The sequence below is a fragment of the Myotis daubentonii genome, chromosome 5 (genome assembly GCF_963259705.1).
Source record: "Myotis daubentonii chromosome 5, mMyoDau2.1, whole genome shotgun sequence".
NCBI classification, from domain to species: domain Eukaryota; kingdom Metazoa; phylum Chordata; class Mammalia; order Chiroptera; family Vespertilionidae; genus Myotis; species Myotis daubentonii.
Genome location: NC_081844.1, coordinates 95461100 through 95480322, shown reverse-complemented (window position 1 = coordinate 95480322; position 19223 = coordinate 95461100). Strand labels below are relative to the sequence as shown.

At 42.8% G+C, this 19223-nt stretch overlaps 1 protein-coding gene and 1 non-coding gene across 2 annotated transcripts; both read left to right on the top strand.

The window, feature by feature from the left end:
* The first annotated feature begins 11060 nt into the window (after positions 1-11060).
* On the top strand, positions 11061-13771 carry GARIN3 (golgi associated RAB2B interactor family member 3). Its single transcript, XM_059695356.1, has 2 exons — positions 11061-11669; positions 12458-13771. The coding sequence occupies exons 1-2, from the start codon at positions 11061-11063 to the stop codon at positions 13769-13771; spliced, it is 1923 nt and encodes a 640-aa protein (XP_059551339.1).
* Positions 13772-16784: 3013 nt separating this feature from the next.
* On the top strand, positions 16785-16891 carry LOC132236205 (U6 spliceosomal RNA). The gene has a single exon (XR_009453172.1). It is a non-coding gene; the product is annotated as a U6 spliceosomal RNA (small nuclear RNA).
* The last annotated feature ends 2332 nt before the right edge of the window (positions 16892-19223 follow it).

The following is a 19223-nucleotide window of genomic DNA, read 5'->3' as shown; positions in this document are numbered from 1 at the left end:
CCCTATGGCTTATAAAGACTGCAGATCCTTGTGCCTTGATATCCCCTCTGATTGGTCACTAGTCCCTCACTGGTTACTAGAGTAACTCCTGGGCTCAAAGGTGGAACCTCACATGGGACATGGGACATGTGAGGTTCTCTCCCCCCTCCTTCCTTATTGTTTTCCTAGTCCCTTTGGGCTTTCTTCTTCTCCTTCTGGATGAAGGGCTTCCTTCTCTTTATTTTGTAAATATAGACATTTTGCTGTTCCCAGCTCCCTCATTCTATGGAAATATACTTGTTGCAGCTTTTCAGCTCCCCTATTCTATGGAAATATACCTTCTGCTGCTCTGCAGCCCTGTGTTTCTTCCATGGTCCCCTTAATTTCTAAAATTCCCTAAAACCTGTCTTTTTCACCCCTAAAAACTCCTGTTACACAACTGTAAGCCCTTTTTCTGCCTCCCTCTTTCATACTTAAGTACCCTTGAGATTGCCTTGGTACTGCCTGAATCATCTAAAATAACCCCCCTGCCTGACCGGTGTGGCTCAGTGGTTGAGCATCAACCTAGGAACCAGGAGGTCACCAGTTAGATTCCAGGTCAGGGCACATGCCTGGATTGTGGGCTCGAGCTCTAATAGGGGTTGTGCAAGAGGCAGGCGATCAATGATTCTCTCTCATCATGGATGTTCCTGTCTTTCCCTCTTCCTTCCTCTCTGAAATCAATAAAAAATAAAATAAAATAACCCCCATATTTTAAGGTCAAATATTAGTAACCTTAATTTCATTTCATATCTTAATTCCCCATTGCCATGTAACCTTACATATTCACAGGTTCCCGGAACATGAGTATCTGTAGGGGAGCCATTATTCTACCTACCACAGCTTGAAATCTGGCTCCACCACTTAACTAGCTGTGAGATGAGACAAATTACTCAAGAGCTCTGAGTCTCATTTTTTCTAATCTGTAAAAGGGAATAACAGTGCCCCTACATAAGGTACCGCAGGGCTCCCCTCCGGCTTCCTTGCCAGTCTCATCTCACACCTCGCTCACACATTCTCACTCCAGCCCTCATGCATGCTCCTTATGCTGCTTTGAACATCTGTTCATCTTGCCTGAAAACACCTTCTCTCCCTACTTTGCCTGGTTAACTCTAAATTATACTGCAAGCCTCAGCCTGCATGTCACCTCCTCAGAGAAGCCTTCCTGGCTTTCCTAACTCAGATCCACCAATTATACCCAGATGACACCTTATACATTTGTCTTTTACCTCTTTGTGACTGTTGCAATTGTACATTTTGGAGGGTGATTTTTGGGTTAATGCCTGTGTTCCCCAAGTCTAAAAGGTCCATCATGGTCAGGATTATGTGTAGTTTTGCTCATCATTATATACTCAGCAACCATCACAGTGCTTAGCACATAAAAAAGGATGTGTTGAGTGAATAATCACCAAACTGGGTCAGACAATTAAAAGAGACATGAAGCATAAAACACTTAAGAAAAACATATTGAAATTTTTTATTTTAAATAATTTAAATAAAAACCCATTGAAATCTCTCTACACTGCAGGTAGATAATTACTTTTCTGTTCCAAAATTTAGTGGAAAAACAGAAAATAAGTAAATCTCTCAATATGGCATAATGAACAAGGCCTGCATTGGCTCTGAAGGTAGACAAAGGTGTGTTGGAATCCCAGTTCTGTCATTTACTGAGCTGATTATATCTCAGTGAGCCCCTTACCTTGTCTGCTCTTTAGTTTCCTTGTGAGGGGCCTTTTGAGAACTGAATCTGTGAATGGTGGATGCTATGTATCTCGCCTTAGAATTAGTACATATTTGAAGTATAATACGTGAGCCCTTGTCTAGCATGAATAGACAAGAAATCGCAGTGTAGACAGAGATGGCATATACTGTACAGAGATAAATAATGAAACAAGATGATCATTATTGCTGTATAGAAATGCAATTATCTAAATTAATTTTAAAATGTAAAAAAATTAATTTTAAAATGTAAATTATAAGATTACAGCTTAATGTTATTTCATATATTGGCTGCCCTGCATAATCAAGGCGCTCAGAATGGTGGGGAAGGGGGCACTTTAAATGACCCCCCTCCCCCATTCTGAGGTTTTAAGACATATTCTCAGAAGAAGAAATGAAATATATATATATATATATATATATATATATATATATATATATATATCTTTTGAAATGTGTTTGAGACAGTGATTTCTATTTTCTACAAGTATCTACTCTCCCTTTCTTCCCAGGTAACTGATTCTCTAAAGGTTACCTGGACCTCTGGCTAGCCAGAATAAAGATTACATTTTTCAGACCTAGTCTGTTTGGTTTAGTGGATAGAGTGTCAGTCTGCAAACCTAAGGGTCCCCAGTTTGATTCTGATGAAGGGCATGTACCTAGGTTGCAGGCTCCTCCCTGGCCTGGGCCCAAGTCAGGGCACATGCAGGAGGCAACCAATTGAAGTGTTTCTCTCACATCAATATTTTCTCTCTAAAAGTCAATGGAAATATCCTCGGGTGAGGATTATTTAAAAAGATTACATTTTTCAGTCATGTAACTGGTTTCTAGCTAATGGAACATAGCCTAAGTGATGAGCATGACTTTTAAGGAATGTCCTTAAGGGCAATCATCAGACCATATTCATTCTCTTTTTCCTTCTTCTTGCTGACTAGAATGTGGATGTGGTTGGAGCTAGAGCAGCTGCATTATATTATGAGGTAGAAATTCTATGTTGAGGACAATGACACATAAAATAGAGGGAGCCTGGGACCTGGTGACCTTGGGTCCTCCATGCCAGCCTGGGAGCACTTTTTTTTTTTTTTAACAAAAAGAAATAAAATTTTAGGCCCTTGTTATTTTGACATACTGTCATAAACACAAACCCAATTCTAACTAATACACTGCTCTATTCCAAACTAGACTGTAAACTCCTTTGAGAAGGAGAGATTTATACCTGGTTTATTCAAGTTAAAAGATGTACAGGCTTCACAAAGTATCTTATGTAGGTACTAGAGGCTAGAGGCCCGGTGCACGAAATTTGTGCACTTGGGGGGAATCCCTCAGCCCAGATTGCAGGAGGGCACAGGCAGGCCGAGGGGCCCCACTGGTGCACCATCAGGGCTGGGGAGGAACTGCGGGAGGACTCTAGGGAGTGTGCAGCCCGTCTCAGTCCCAATCAGCTGGACCCTAGTAGCAAGCTAATCTACCGGTCAGAGCATCTGCTCCCTGGTGGTCAGCACATGTCATAGCAACTGGTTGACCAATCAACTGTCTATCCCCTGGTGGTCAGTGCACATCACAGCGAGTGGTTGAGCAGCCTTAGCATATCATTAGCATATTACACTTTGACTGGTTGAATGGTTGACCAGATGACCGGACACTTAGCATATTAGGCTTTTATTATATAGGATTGTGATAGGAACCTTTCATTTGCCAAGTCTCCATGGAGTACAGTCATAAGTAATTTTATTTCCTCTCTCATAGCACCTTCAAACTCACTCACTGGGATTTGTCTTTGTAACCTTAAGGTCCCAATATTTTCCCTCTTACTTTCAGGAACATGTACGTGAAGATGAATAGTCCCTTTGCTTTTGTTTACAAAGTTCAATTCACAGGAGCCAACTTCAAGAAGCTCCTGCTCATCAAAGATGGAAGAATTTGGGCATCAAAAAGAACAATAATGTAAACAAACTGAAGAACAACCAAAATGTTAAAATCACAAGTTCATAAGATATTTGAAGAAAAATCCCAACTTATTGATCATTTTTGAAAGATGCTGGAGAACCAATTTATTATTCTGGAAATTTCCTGAGGAACTCTCAGTTTAGTAATCAAATATTTAATAAGGGAAAGTCCTTTAGAGAAGAATTCCAGCTAATACATGAAAAAGTGATAGAATATCACCACTTTGCAATCCCAATAACATAATGGGCCTGTGCAATCATCATCAATGACTGCTAAAATCATTATGTGAGCCCTAGCTGGTTTGGCTCAGTGTATAGAGTGTTGACCTGAGGACTGAATGGTCCCAGGTTTGATTCCGGTCTAGAGCATATGCCCAGGTTGTGGGCTTGATCCCCAGTAGAGGGGATGCAGGAGGCAGACGATCAATGATTCTCTCTCATCATTGATGTTTCCATCTCTCTCTCCTTCTACCTTCCTCTCTGAAATCAATAAAAATATATTTTAAAAAATAAAATCATTAGGTAAAAAGCCATCAGGAAAGTTTATAATTTATATATCAGATAATACTATAATACATTCATCAACTTTAACATCACAAAAAGAGAGACAACTAGACATTCTGTTTCCTGATTTGATGCTATAGGAAGCGCACAAAACCACCTACACAGAGGTCTTGCAAAAAAAAAAAAAAAATCAAACACGAATTTGCATTAAATCTCTAGATCTATATCCAAGTTTGCAGGAAATACAGGAAATAGAGGAACATGTCAAAAGCATGGAGATGTAATTGGGTAAGTCCAAAATACACAAAACATTAAAGACAAGTGACCGGTGTCTACAGCAAATAGGTTAAGGAGAACCTATAGACCAGTGGTTCTCAACCTTCCTAATGCCAGGACCCTTTAATACAGTTCCTCATGTGGTGAACCCCAATTTCATTGTTACAAATTGAACATAAGTAAAGCATAGCGATTAATCACAAAAACAATATGTAATTATATATTTCTGATGGTCTTAGGCGACCCCTGTGAAAGGGTCGTTTGACCCCCAAAGGAGTCGCGACCCACAGGTTGAGAACCACTGCTATAGACTGAAAGAGACTTTAAGAGACATGCCAAGCATGTGATTATTTTGTTTGGATGTAGAGTCAAACAAACAAATTAATTGTAGAAAAATATGATGAGACAATTAGAAATCAGGACACTGCATATTTGGTTATTAATGAATCATTCATTAATCAAATTTTTTTAATTCATTTTTAAAGGTGTGGTAATAGCACTGTTGTTATGATAAAGGAGTCTTTATTTTGCACAGAAACATACTGAAATAACTATTGATCCAGTAGTAAAATGTTTGAGATTTGCTTTGCTATAGTCCAGTAGAGAGGGAGAAATAGGTAGGGTAAGAGATGAACACTGTTTGGCCATGAGTTGACAATTGAAGCTGAGTGGTGGGTAGGTGGGAGTACTTTATTCTATTCTTTTTACATTGCTATATGTTTGAAATTTTCCATAATGAAAAGTTAAGGGGGAAAAAGGCCGGTCCATTCAGTGTAAATCAAAACTCCAAACTTGCATTCAATTTAATGCTTTTTCCCTTAAGCTAAGTATGGTTCTGCTTCAGGCTTTGAAGCATGTTGTCTTTTCCACTGAGTCCGAACTCTTCCTTCTTCACACATCCTAGCCAGGCTCCCAACCTACCCCTTCAGGCTCAGGTGAGGGGAGGAAGAAGGGAAAAGGCACAGCATTTAATGAGGCAAGAGGTGTAATCTCGGTTGATGCCTCCTGAATGTAGATGCATCGTTGCTGCTTTTTCTTTCACGGGAAAGATTTGTCGTTGTCATTATTTTCAGAGTGGCCTGCCAGTACTTCTCTTGGCCTGGAAGATGCCGCTCTGACTGGCCGATGAGCCCAACCCTCAGCCCTTGGCCTTCTGCTTGTCCACCTCCAGGGTGCCTCCTGCTCCCCCATCTCTGTTGGCATCCCTTGGCCCATCTCAGGCATCCTTGGCCTGCGGTTAATAGATGCACCTCTTGCCCCAGGATAGCCCCTTCTCCTTTTGGCACCAAGTAAACAGCTCTTCCATAAGCCTTCACCATTACATTTTTCCAAATAGGTATGATCCATTTTTACATAAAAGCATTTTGTGTTTATATTAATGTATATGCATAGGGCAATGTCAGGAAGGTTACATATCAAACTTCTAGCAAGTGGAACTGGAGAGGTAGAGAGATGTTTCACTTTTTTTTAAAGTTGGTTCATTATTTTTAAGTTTTTAATCCTCACCAGAGGATATGCTTTTATTGATTTGAGAGAGAGAGGAATGGAGAGGGAGAGAAAAATCGATGTGAGAGTGAAATATCAATTATTTGCCTCCTGCACTTGCCTGACCAGGAATAGAACCTACAGCTTTTCAGTGTATGGGCTGACGCTCCTCCTGACTGAGCCACACCAGCCGGAGCAATGTTGCATTTCCAAATTTATATAATTCAAAAAGGTAATATTGTGGGAGAATATTTTTACTTTCCAATTTAAAATAAAAATATGTCGAGGGGTAGTTAGGGGATAAGGACACATATGTAATACCTTTGAAAGGACAGAACACCTTCATCAATAAAGAAATTTAAAAAGATAAAAAAATAAAAATAAGTCTTTTGTCAGAAATCATTGGTTTGATTAGTAGAAGACAGTGATCACTGAGGTGGCCAGAAGCTTAGAGCTATTTTTTTGAAATATATATCTTCCTGGTTATAAAAGTGAAATATATTCTTGTTGGAGAAGCACACCAGCAAATAGACAAAAATAATAATCATTTCCAGTCTCACCCATCAAAGAAAACCAATGTGAACATTTATTTTGCATTCTTCCAGTATATTTTTAGAGTTAAATTTAATATTTAATTGCAATTATCATCTTATCCCAGCTTCTGGATCATTTACTCCCTTCTACCTGTATAGAGGTTTTCATCTTTATTTTGAACTTCGATGTTAACTGTATTATTACTTGTGTGCCTATTTTCTCGCAAGCTTTTTTTTAAAAATATTTTTTTATTGATTTCCAAGAGGAAGGGAGAGGGAGAGAGAGAAAGAAACATTAATGATGAGAGAAAAATCACTAATCGGTTGCCTTCTGCATGTCCCACTGGGGATCGAGCCCGCAATACCGGGCATGTGCCCAGACAGGAACTGAACTGTGACCTCTTGGTTTATAGGTCAACACTCAACCATTGAGCCACACTGGCTGGGCCATTACAAGCTTTCATGGGAAACTCAAGAAGTTAAAATTTTTGTAGCTTTAGCTATATGGTTAATAGGCTTGGTAGCTAATGCATGTGAAAAGCTATTGGTCCAGGGACTGGAGTGTATGACTGGACCTGTCCTGACTTCAGAAGACTTGCAAGCAATTCGACCTTTGTGGAGGACCACGAGTGGCCAAGGCAGTACCTGAACCATTGTGCTCCAGGGAGAGAGTGTCCGCCACCCAGGATGCAGATGAAGAATCACCAGTCAGCAGACGAAGGGATACTCAGAAAGTCACCAGGCTGCACTTTTTATCTGATTAACCTACTTTCTCCTGAGTTCCAAACCCTTTACCTGCACTTCTCTTATCCTTATAAGAAGGGTTGGCTTGAGATGAGATGTAAGATGACCACCTTTTAAAGCACATAACCTGCCTTGTTCTCAGCCCACCAGCCCTCTGAATAAAGTGTCCATTTAGATTCAATCCTTGTCTCTACTTAGTGGTCCTGGTGGTGACGGGTAGCACCAACGTCAACTTTTCCAGTTCCAGCTTCTTCAGTACAACATCAAAGAAATAAATATATAAACTGAGGCGGGACATCTCATGGCTTAGAAACATAGCAAAATTGGAACCAGAGAGAAGGAAATAGTCCTTGGACTGATGAGCAGGGCAGAATTTTGGCTCTGAGTCGGGCTAGATATGGCTGAGCAGAACACAAACAAGGGGGCAGAAAGAGAGTAGGAGGTGAAGAGGGGCCCCGCTACTCAGACCAGCAAATTGAGAAATACAATTATTTTGATCACCTGTCTGACTTCTTTGATGTATCCCAGCCCATCTTCTTTCTTTTTCTTTCCAGCCCATTTTCTTTTGAAACCCAAGGCAGAAGCAAATTGATTTGCATAATGGCTCTCAGGGGAAGAGTCTAGGTGACTGTGGTCTTTTTCTGACAGCCAAAGGTAAGGCAGAAATCAGACTGGCTTCCTGAAGTCCTTAGGTGCCCAAGGCTAACCGCAGCTCATCCCACGCCACCTCGGCTTAGCAGCATCAACATAAAAGGACTGTGGATTGTATTTTGGGCCCGGGGACTTACCCAGCACATACATATTGTGTACAGTATGGAAATCTCCCCACCCTCACATCCTGCCTAGCTCACAGTGCCCTCTCAGGAGGCATATTCACTGAAAAGGCTATTTATAGCTGTCTGCTTGCCTTGTTTTTCAAAATAATAGTTGGGGAACAGAAGGGATGGACTTGGAACCTCTTCCCGCAATAAATAGGTAGACTTGGACCATCTATAATCTTGCACGTCTACACATATTTAGTACATCTTATCCAGTGTTTTGTGTTTTCATTCTTTACATCTCTTCTATCTTAAGCCAATTTAAAATGCACAGAAAAGTATCCTCAGAATGGTGGGTTTGGCAGTTTTTCTTCTTACGGAAACAATTATTGGTAATAAATGTTATTAGGCCCACCGTTCATTCAACTTATTCTGTATTCCTCTAGCAGGTATTTCACCTCCTTCCTGTTTTGTCCTGTTTCTTCACTGTGTTCTCCTACTGGATTGTAAGCTTTTTGGACTGAGGGTCATGGCTTATACGTGCTTCACTATATTCCTCCATAGGAAAAAATGACCCAAAACGTATAAATTAAAAAATTGTAAAGCAGGCAACATGTACGTCCAATGTCATATTAAAGCTTGTTTAATATGCCTGCCCAAGGATTATTTAATTATACAGGAGAGGAAAGTAAGACAATGAGATTGGATCAATAAATCAAGAGTGAAGTATTCTTATCTATTATTTCTAACAGCTTTGTTGAGATACATTTCACATACCATAAACTTTATCCATTAGAACTGTGCAGGCCCGTGGTTTTTAGTATGTTCACAGAGTTGTGTACCTATCACAATGTAATTTTAGAACATTTTCAGCACCCCAAGAAAGCTAATATTGATCCAAGGCTCAGACTCTGTGAACATAACTTAGAGACTTTTGTTTAGCAGAAAAGATAACCCCAAAGGTTATCCTTTTATTGCGTTGTAGACATTTAACCATTTAAAAAAAAAAATCTAGCCTGGCAATGTTAGCTCACCATTCTTTCTCCAATGCCAATGCATATTCCTAATTCCCTTTTGAATCATTGTTACCATCCTGCTGGTTCCCTTATTGATGAATTAATTAAATCTTTGACATGTTTTCATTCTGTATTTGTATAAGAGTCATGTTTACAAATATTTGAAACTTACATTTGACAACCTGAATACTCTCAGCACAGTGACGGGCACATAGTAGGCAATCAATAAATACATCTTGATAAATTAACCTCCATTTTTTGGGTAAGGATGTGTTAGAGTTTTAAACTTTGGAAGAAGGGAATAAATTTTTGAAAGGTCTTAAAGAAAAAAAATTAATATAGAAATCCCTCACTTCTTATTTTAAACCTAATAGTGTTAACTTTGAGTGATTATCCCCTTACAATAGAATATAAGCACTTTGTTCTTTTTTTGGAAAAGTCATTAAACATCTTCAGAAAACGCATTTTAGTGCTTTAGAGGTAGAGACTATCTTTGCATTTCCATTTTCTGACCTGTCCTGAAAATAGTACTCGCTCAGTACATTTTGTTGAATAAACAAATGAAAAAATGAATCTCAATGGGCACAAGCAAGTTCATATTTATTGAAAAGTTGCAACATGCCAGGTACTGCAGTAGGCTCGAGGGATATAAAAAGAACATTTGGGGGCTGAAGTTTATTTCAAGACCTTTACAGAGCAATCACTGGGTTTGGGGGATGTATTTCATCTCAGAAGTAGTTTCCAACTGAAGGAGGGGAAATTTGGATTTATGACCCTGTGCAAAGAAATACATCTTTGCCATAATTTCTCTGAAGAGCTTTTCAAAGAAACCAAACATCAGTGGTTTATCAGGTAGACATCAAGAGTGAAACAACAGGCATACCAGTGTGGGAAATCTTATGGTGATTCAAGAGCTCTTTGAATTCCTGTGGTTCCCAGTAAGTCCCCACGCATATGGCTAACTGCAAACGGTTCTATATTTAGAGAAAAGTGAGACTCTAATGGTGAGCCATGCAGCTGGAGGCAGAGAAAAATCCCTGATCTGAGTCCCCAGACCTCAGGTAGAATCCAGTTCTGCATTCTGACGCTGTGCAGGACAATTCTGAGCCTCAATCCCTAACCATAAAATTATGGTTTGAAAATTAGCCTCCTTCAGCCCTAACCGGTTTGGCTCAGTGGATAGAGCGTCAGCCTGTGGACTGAAAGGTCCCAGGTTTGATTCCGGTCAAGGGCATGTACCTTGGTTGCGGACGTATCCCCGGTAGGGGGCGTGCAGGAGGCAGCTGATCGATGTTTCTCTCTCATCGATGTTTCTCTCTATCGCTCTCCCTTCCTCTCTGTAAAAAATCAATAAAATATATTAAAAAAAGAAAAAAAGAAAATTAGCCTCCTTCAAATGAGGAAATGGGGGAGGAAGTCCCACACCCTGGGAACCACTATATGAATGGGACTCTAATTCTGATCGGTAGCAGAAGCCCCTTTGGACTGTTCATTCAACAACTTCCTTGGACTCCTGAGTGCCTGCCTGCGTTGTGCTACTCACTGGGCACACGGAGAACAACATCGCCAGCACACAACCCACTTCCAGGCGTTTATCCCCAGGCAGTTTTTCAGCAAAAGCAACAATAGATTTGCAGGAAGATGATCATTGCAGGGATATCTGTAACAACAACCATAAAACTGGAAACAACCTGGATGTTTACCAAAGCAGGATGGTTTCATCAATGACACATCCCGGCATCTTGATTAGAAAGAACACCCAGCCTACCTCCACCCACACCCTGGCAGGGTCAGCCTGTCACCCTTGGAGGTGGTGGTTTGTGTTTTGTTTTGTTTTTTTGGGGGGGTGGGGTGGGGGAGGGCTGGTGACCTTGTCCCAAGGGGGTGGCTGCTTGAAGGCTGGACAAAGGGGTGTGTAATAGTGACAGGTCACAAAGGACTGCCAGGGTCAATGCAGTGGTGTGAGGAGCTGTAGGCAGAACCCTGCAGGGAGATGGGCAGTGGACTTCACTCCCTCTCTCTCGGAGACTCGATTTATGGCTGTCTTAAATTCAGAGAACCATGAGCAGCGAGTGCTTGTTACCTTACTACACCGCCCACAGCTACCGTTCCCAGGGCGTGTTCAATACCTGCATGGGGGACCTGCAACGACAACTGTACAAGGGAGGGGAGTATGATATTTTCAAGTACGCACCGATGTTTGAGAGCGACTTTATCCAGATTAGCAAAAAGGGAGAGATGATTGACGTACACAACCGTGTCCGAATGGTGACTGTGGGCATCGCATCCACCAGCCCCATCCTCCCGCTGCCTGACGTCATGCTGCTGGCCCGACCAACTAAAGTCTGCGAAGAGCATACCAGACGCCCCCGGCCCGCCAAGGGGAGAGGCCGCAAGCCCCCCAAGACCCTAGAGCTCACCAGGCTCCTGCCCTTGAAGTTTGTCAAGATCTCCATTCACGATCGTGAGAAGCAGCAGCTGCGCCTGAAGCTTGCCACTGGTCGTACTTTCTATCTGCAGCTGTGTCCCTCCGCAGACGCACGGGAAGACCTATTTTGCTACTGGGAAAAGCTTGTCTATCTCCTGAGACCACCCGTGGAGAGTTGCAGCAGTTCTCGGGTACCACAAAGCGGGGATGCCGCGACCATAGAGGATGACAGCAGCCTATTGGTAAGCCTCTACCGAGACTCAAGATCCTGGGCCCGGGTGCTTTGGGGGAGCAGCTCAAAACTGGTCCTACAAAGTCGCTGATGCTCTCTGAAGCTCACTAGGGAAGTGCATTCCATTTTCAGAAGGTTCAGGGCCACCACAATGGCACTAGCCACACTGAGGAGATTCCGCGCGCTTCTCCACATTGTCCCACAAAGCCGAAGTTCAGCGAGACCTTAGGCGTCAGCTGCTCGGGTCTCAGCCGCAGGGTTGTAATCCCTTCTATAGCATCCCGACTGTGCTATCCCTTCCTGAACACTTCCCCTGACCCAGGTGGTCTCTTCCTTGCTCTGTCCCCTGTGACTGCCATTGCTGATTAAAATCAGCGCAAGTCAGCTTGGGTGTCTGCACATATACTATTTCTTTTAGCACCCACTGAAATGTGAAATGTGACAACCTTGACCCAGCAATCCCATTTGTAAGATGTCTGCAGAGAAATAAGCACAAGTGTGCAAAAAACAAACAAACAAACAAACAAACAAACAAACAAAAACCCCCACTGCATGAGGATTGGGAATTGCATCAGCGCTTTCCTTGGCATGGGGACTGTTCACGCAAAACCACGTGACTCTTTGACAGGGATGCTGTGAATGGGACGTTGCCTCCCAGGGGAGCTTAGGCTTAAGGATCTTAAAGGTGCTTCTACTTAGAAGCCCTGGAGATGCTCAGCTCCAGGATGAGAGCGAGCAGACTGCCGCGGTCTCACCTTGTCATCTCTGTCTCACCCGTTTCTCCTCCCCTTGGCACAGACCGCAGAGTTCCGTGGAGATGGAGATCAGAAGGAGGCGAGGTTTTGCAATCTTTGTGATGTGTCCAGAGCCACTTCTTCTGGTTTCGCTGGGGGAGAGGGAATGCCCAGTGCAACTCACATCAAGAAAACTCCAGGGACTGCCGAAGGAGCGGCCGAGGGGGCAACCGCAGGCCTGGCAGTAGCAGGAACAAGCCCCAGAGCAAGCGTGGCAGCAGCGGGAGTGGCAACAAGCCCTGCAGCCAACAGGGCAGCAGCAGGAGCGGGAGCAAATCCTACAGCAAGCATGGCGGCAGCAGGAGTGACAACAGGTCCTAAAGCCAACGTGGCGGCAGCAGGAGCGGGGACCAGTCCTACAGCGAATGTGGCAGCAGCAGGAGTGAGAACAAGTCCTAGAGCCAACGTGGCAGCAGCAGGAGCGGGAGCAAGTCCTACAGCAGGTGCTTTGAGCATAGCAGCAACCAAGGATGCGGGCACAGGCCAGATAGGCGTAGCCATGGCTGGAGCCACCGCCAAGGGTCCAGGAGAAAGTGGATCCAGCAAGGCCGCGGCAGGTGCTGCCAACATATCCTCAGAGGGCACGAATGTGGTCTTGGTGAGTGCTGGCAGCTCGTCCTCGTTAAACACTTCCATGGCAATGGCAGGGACTACTAATATCTCCCGGGATAGCAGCACCAGCGTCACGTGTACAGTGACAACCACAAATCCTGCCGTAGAAAGAGCTGAAGACCACGTCTCCACCTTGAAGCGTGAGCGGGAAGGGAACCAGAAGGTCTCCCCACCCAGAGCCGAATCTCAGAGGGGAAAAAAAGAAAAGAGAGAAAAGAAGGACAGAGCTTCCACAAGGAAAAGTTCCCATCACCGCAGGACAGGAGTGAGCAAGTCGCTCCGGAAATCATCCTCCCACCGGTCATCATCGGGCCATAAAAACGCAAGAGACGACAAAAAAGAAAAAGGGGCGAGCAACGTCAAGGGCAGAAAGCACAGCTCTCACAAGAGTTCCAGCCACAGCGCCGCTGGGAAGGAGTCGAGGACAGCTCACAAACTGGGGAAGAGCAGATCTGCCAGCTCGGGCACTTTAAGTAAGAAGTCCAGTAGGATTGGCTCTTTCTTCAGGAGCTTCAGAGTCACTCGTGGTTCAAAAACTGAGGTCACATCACACGACAGGGAGATGGACTTCAAGGCTAAGAAGGTGGGGAAGCGCAACATAGAGGCGACGGTAGAGAAAGCCCCGGGTGGCCAGGACCTGGAGGTCACTGGCATCGTGACATCGGAGATGATGGAGACGATCTACATTGAAACCAAATCCAATTAAATAGGAGCCAGGGCAGGAAGCTGCAGTGGAGACCTAGCCTCATGAAAGTATCCCTAGAGAGACAATGCCAGTGTTCTTGAATAAAGGAAACAATACACCTCCAAGAGAAATGCTGCTTTTGTTTGGCTTTCGATGTCCTCTCTCCTGGTATGACTTCACAGTGGCGTCTGTGATGTAAACTGTGCTAAAGCCTGAGACTCCAGTCTCCAGTCAGGCAGAACCCCACCTCCCACCCAAGTCCAATATGAGTGTCCTGTCTTGCCTCAACCCCCTTCTGTCTTTCGGTCTCCCCAAGACTATGGCCACAAGTGACAGGTGATGGGCTGGGAAGGACCACCACCACCAAGTCCCCAGGCCCTTCCTCCTCCTCTTCTTCCAGAAGGTCCCCGAACATGTACCTTCAGTCCAGCCCATAGATTCAGTGAGGACAGGACTCATGTCTCCTCAGGAAATCAATAGGGGAGGGGAAAAGGGATGTAGGCAATCACAATAGTAAAGTTTATCATCCAAGTCAGGAATCGGTAGCCTGAGGGCCCAATCTTGCCCAGTGCCCAGTTTTGTGAATAAAGTTTTATCAGAACACAATTCCAGCCACTCATATTGTTTATGGCTGCTTTCACATTGAAACAACAGATCTGGGTTGTTGCAACAGAGACTGTATTGTGTGCCAAGTCTAATATATGTACTATCTAGCACTTTCCAGAAAAGGCTTTCCCACCATGGATCTAATTTTAACAATTCTCCTTTCTCTTGAGTATATACTGTGGAGAAACTCTCACTTAGGCTTGCAAGGAAGATTTTTTAAAATAATAAAACATTTTATAGTAGCAAAACGCCAAATGTTTATCAAACAGAAGAAATGATCAATTGTGGAATATGCCTATAGTGCACATAATACAACAGCAAAAGTAAACAGCAACTATACATGTTAGCATGGATGAACCTCATAGAATGTTGAATAATAAAAACAAGTCAGAAGATACCTATGATACAGTTCCATTTGCAGAATGGTTCAGAAACAAGATCAAACAATATGTATTTGCTAAAGGTATAGAGAAAGGCAAGGAAATGATAAACACATTTATCTAGGGTGGATATCTATAGGGTGAGAAGGAGGGGGGATCATCTGAGAGATACATACAAAGAGCTTAACGTGAGGGGATTGTTCTGTTAAGCAAAGGACATGTCTACGGTAAGCTATTGTATCTTTTTTTATTTTAACATCTCTGAAATCAGCATGGTTTTAAAATGCTGTCAGCCAGGTGGCAGTCACAGCTTTAAATATACCAACCAACTTATTTCTTTTATGTTTTCCTTTGGGCAAGAGAGGTTAGATGACAAAATACCTAAGTCTGAAAGATATCTTTCAATAAATAAAAGAAAAATTCTAAGTGACACAAATACGCAGAATCCAGGAACATGGGAAAGAGTTAAATATCTTGTAGAAGAATCCAAAATGTGGTTTACTAATGAACTCTGAAAATTATGTGTGCATGGGAAAGGTAATTCTAAAAATAAAAAATCATACATTAGAAATGAGATGACAAATGTCTACTTAAAAAAAATTACTGTCTTCTCAGTTTAAAAAAGTAAATAGGCCGAAACCAGTTTGGCTCAGTGGATCGAGCGTCAGCCTGCGGACTGAGAGGTCCCGGGTTCGATTCTGGTCAAGGGCATGTATCTGGGTTGCGGGCACATCCCCGGTGGGGGATGTGCAAGAGGCAGCTGATCGATGTTTCTCTCTCATCAATGTTTCTAACTCTATCTCTCTCCCTTCCTCTCTGTGAAAAATCAATAAAATATATTTTTTTTAAAAAAAAAAAGTAAATAAGCCCTAACTGATTTGGCTCAGTGGATAGAGCATTGGACTGGGAACTGGAAGGTCCCGGGTTCAATTCCAGTCAAGGGCACATGCTCGGGTTGCGGGCTCGAACCCCAGTAGGGGGCGTGCAGGAGGCAGCCGATCAATGATACTCTCTCATCATTGATGTTTCTATCTCTCTCTCCCTCTCGCTTCCTCTCTGAAAGCAATAAAAATTTATTTAAAAAAATAAATAAATAAAAATAAAGTAAATAAATTTCACGAGCCTATAAAAATCATTAGGTTGTATTAACAATAGATGATAAAAGTTGAACTTGAGAAAAATGATTCTGAGGATCATGTGTGTTTGTCATCTGGGAGTCATCTGCCCAGCCTTGCAATTCTTTGCTCATTCTTCTCTGTGACAGTAGCATCTGCTAGGGCAGAAGTCGGGTTTCCAGTAAAACTTAGGGACTTCCGGAGACTGAGCAAGTGTGGCAGAGATGGAGGAGGTAAGACACCAGGTATTCTGGGAGGAGTGGCGGCTTAGGAATATCAGCGGAGGCCCTGCTCAATTGCTCCGATGGGCGGCTGGAACACCCCACCTTGTGATTTCTGATATGCAGGGACCAATAGATGCTGGGGATCAAGGTGTCCTTGGAGGAGACTCTTGAAGCAGTGAATACAGGTAGAAGCAGAGAAAGAGGCATGCTCTCCAAGACCTGAGAGGAGCTTAGGGGAAGCCTTCTGGGAATTCGAGAAGCTATGGGGTAGAGGTGAGGGAGAAAGGTGAACTCTCTTTAAAGCCATCAAATTTATACTATACCAGAGGCTGATACATCCTAGTCACCAATGGCTTAATCTCATGATTTGTAGACCATGGCTTTATCTCTTGTCCCTCTCTTAGTCTTGTTTTAGGCATTCCCACTGCCACACCCCCAAACATTGCTTTAACAAACCTAGTTTATCCACTGTGCATGGTGTTAGCTGAGCAGACCCACAGTTTACACAAAGGTCCAGCGAAGTAAAGTGGAGGTGGCGACTTTACCAGCACGTTCTCTGTATTTCCTTTTCTATCTCCACAGTTCATCAAGAAACAGGTGCGTAAATACCTACATATTTCAAAGCAACAGTCCTCTTCCTCTGGGGGAGATACCAATTCGGGCATCAAGTCAATACACCCCATCAGATAAAGGCCAATATTTTTGACGGGTGCTCGCTTCGGCAGCACATATACTAAAACTGGAACTATACAGAGAAGATCAGCACGGCCCCTGTGCAAGGATGACACCCAAATTCATGAAGCATTCCATACTTTTTAATAAAAACTATATTTGACAATAATATGCATCATCATGGCAGCAATTCTTCTGCAGCAAGTGTAATGAGGAGATGAATGGCTGACTACTAACCAGTGTCCCAAATTTAAACGCTACATACACACCTACGTACAAAAGATGAGAAAGGGATCTTTTGCCAACAGCAAAATAAGATAATTCATGGAGTTGTGGTGATCGGGTGGAGTCTTTGGGACAGAAGAAAGATGTACTATGGTGGGAAGAAACAAGGTGTCTCAAAATATTGAAGGCGGTGTCAGGGCTGAAGGGCGAGAGTGATGAGAGAGGTGCCGGAGAACATCTGCAGGGGGCAGGTCAGGCAGGGCTTTGAGGTCCATGTAAAGGATGGTGATGTCTGGCTTTAGAGTAATGAAAAGCCACTGAAATGCTGTAAACAGGGGCATGACTTGATCAAATCCGCACTTTGTAAAGGGTACTGTGGTCGCTGTGAAGAGAGATATTTGGGGAGGGGGTTGTTAATATGTGAGTTTATGTTACTTCCTATCTTTTGCCACGGGATCCATAAAATGAGGAGATTGGAGGGGACGTTTTGAAAGACACCTTTCCATTTGAAATATCCATGTGGGTGGACATTCCTTCAATGAAGGACTTGTGGCCCAGGCTGCTAGGAGTGTGTTTGGACATTGCCTTGGCTTCAGACAACTCCCTCACCCAAGATAATGCCCAGAGCACGCAACAACAACTGATCGACATGGAGTGTGAAGGTCTGGCCATCTTAGCCCAACACAGACCAACGCTCAAGGGCCATCTGAGTTTGAGAGCTTCTGTTGGGCCTGCCTCACAGCTCGACTTCTTCTTCTGTGGACTCCTGCTTTCTTCCCTTCCCTTCCACAGGTGCTGGTCCTAAGGGCACTCTTTAATAAACATCCTTTTCATGAAGCTCTATCTCAAAATTGGTTTCTTTGTGGTGCTATTTATAATAGCCAAGATATGAAAGCAACCCAAGTGCCTATCAATAGACAAGTGGATAAAAAAAAAGCTGTGGTACATATATACAATGGAATATTAGTTGGCTATGAAAAAGAATATTACCATTTGCAATGGCATGGGTGGACCTAGAGGATATTATGCTAAGTGAAATAAGTCGGTCAGAGAAAGACAAATACCATATGATTTCACTTACATGTGGAATCTAAAGAACAAAATGAATGAACAAACAAAATTGAAACAAACTCATAGATACAGAAAACATACTGATGGTTGCCAGAGGGGAGTAGGTTAAAGGGGGACTGGGTGAAAAAGGTGAAGAGATTAAGAAGTACAAATTGGTAGTTACAAAATAGTCACAGGGCTGTAAAGTACAGCATAAGGAATGTACTGTAATCAATAATATTTTAAGAACTCTGTATGGTGTCAGGTGGATACTTGAATTATCAGGGAAACATTTTGTAAAGTATGATTATCTAACCACTATGCTGCACAACTGAAACTAATTCAGAATAATATTTAAAAATAAAAAGAGCAAAAAGCAAAAAAAAATATTTTGGGGGAACACAATTTGCAACACTGTGTTAGTATAATGTGCTGTGGCCACCTCCTCTGACGCCATTAACCCTGCGAAAGGAGTTGGTGATAGACACGTTCTTTCTCTCGTTCGCTCTCCCTCTCTTGAGTGTAGGTACCCCCACCCCTTCTTCTGGAGCACACCAGACCCCTTACATCCTTGCTTTCTTTCTCCTAAGCTCTAAGGGCCCTTCTTTTGCCTCTAAAACTTGTTTCATGAGCCCACGCAGCTCAGCTGGCTCACTTCTTCCACAACTCACTTCTTCTACCACTGTATCTTTCTATTTTTTGTTTGTGTTTTTTTGTTTCTTTCTTTTTAAAAAAAATTCTTTTTCCTTTTTCTTTTGTTTTTTCTTTTTTGCCACTGTATCTTTCTAAATAAACTTTTGCTTCTATTTGAAAGAAAAAAAAGAGAGAGAGAGAGGGAGAGTTAGTGATAGCCAGGAAGGGTATAATGTACTATATATGGTTTTAAATTTAAATATAAAGTACATTTCCTTACTGCAAAAGTGTGTCTACTCTGGAAAGTTTAGAACATGTAGATATGGAAAAAAGGAAACAAACATCCCATTGTTTGCCTTGATAACTCACCGATTACTCAAAAATGAACTGGTTCCAGCCGTTCTCAACCTGTGGGTCGCGATCCCTTTGGCGGTTGAACGACCCTTTCACAGGGGTTGCCTAAGACCATCCTGCATATCAGATATTGACATTACGATTCATAACAGTAGCAACATTACAGTTATGAAGTAGCAACGAAAACAATTTTATGGTTGGGTCACAACATGAG

Coding starts and splice junctions, on each gene's coding strand:
- GARIN3 (XM_059695356.1), top strand. CDS start 11,061: ATGAGCAGCGAGTGCTTGTTACCTTACTACACCGCCCACAGCTACCGT. Junction 11,670..12,457: donor AGGATGACAGCAGCCTATTG/GTAAGCCTCTAC, acceptor CCCTTGGCACAG/ACCGCAGAGTTCCGTGGAGA.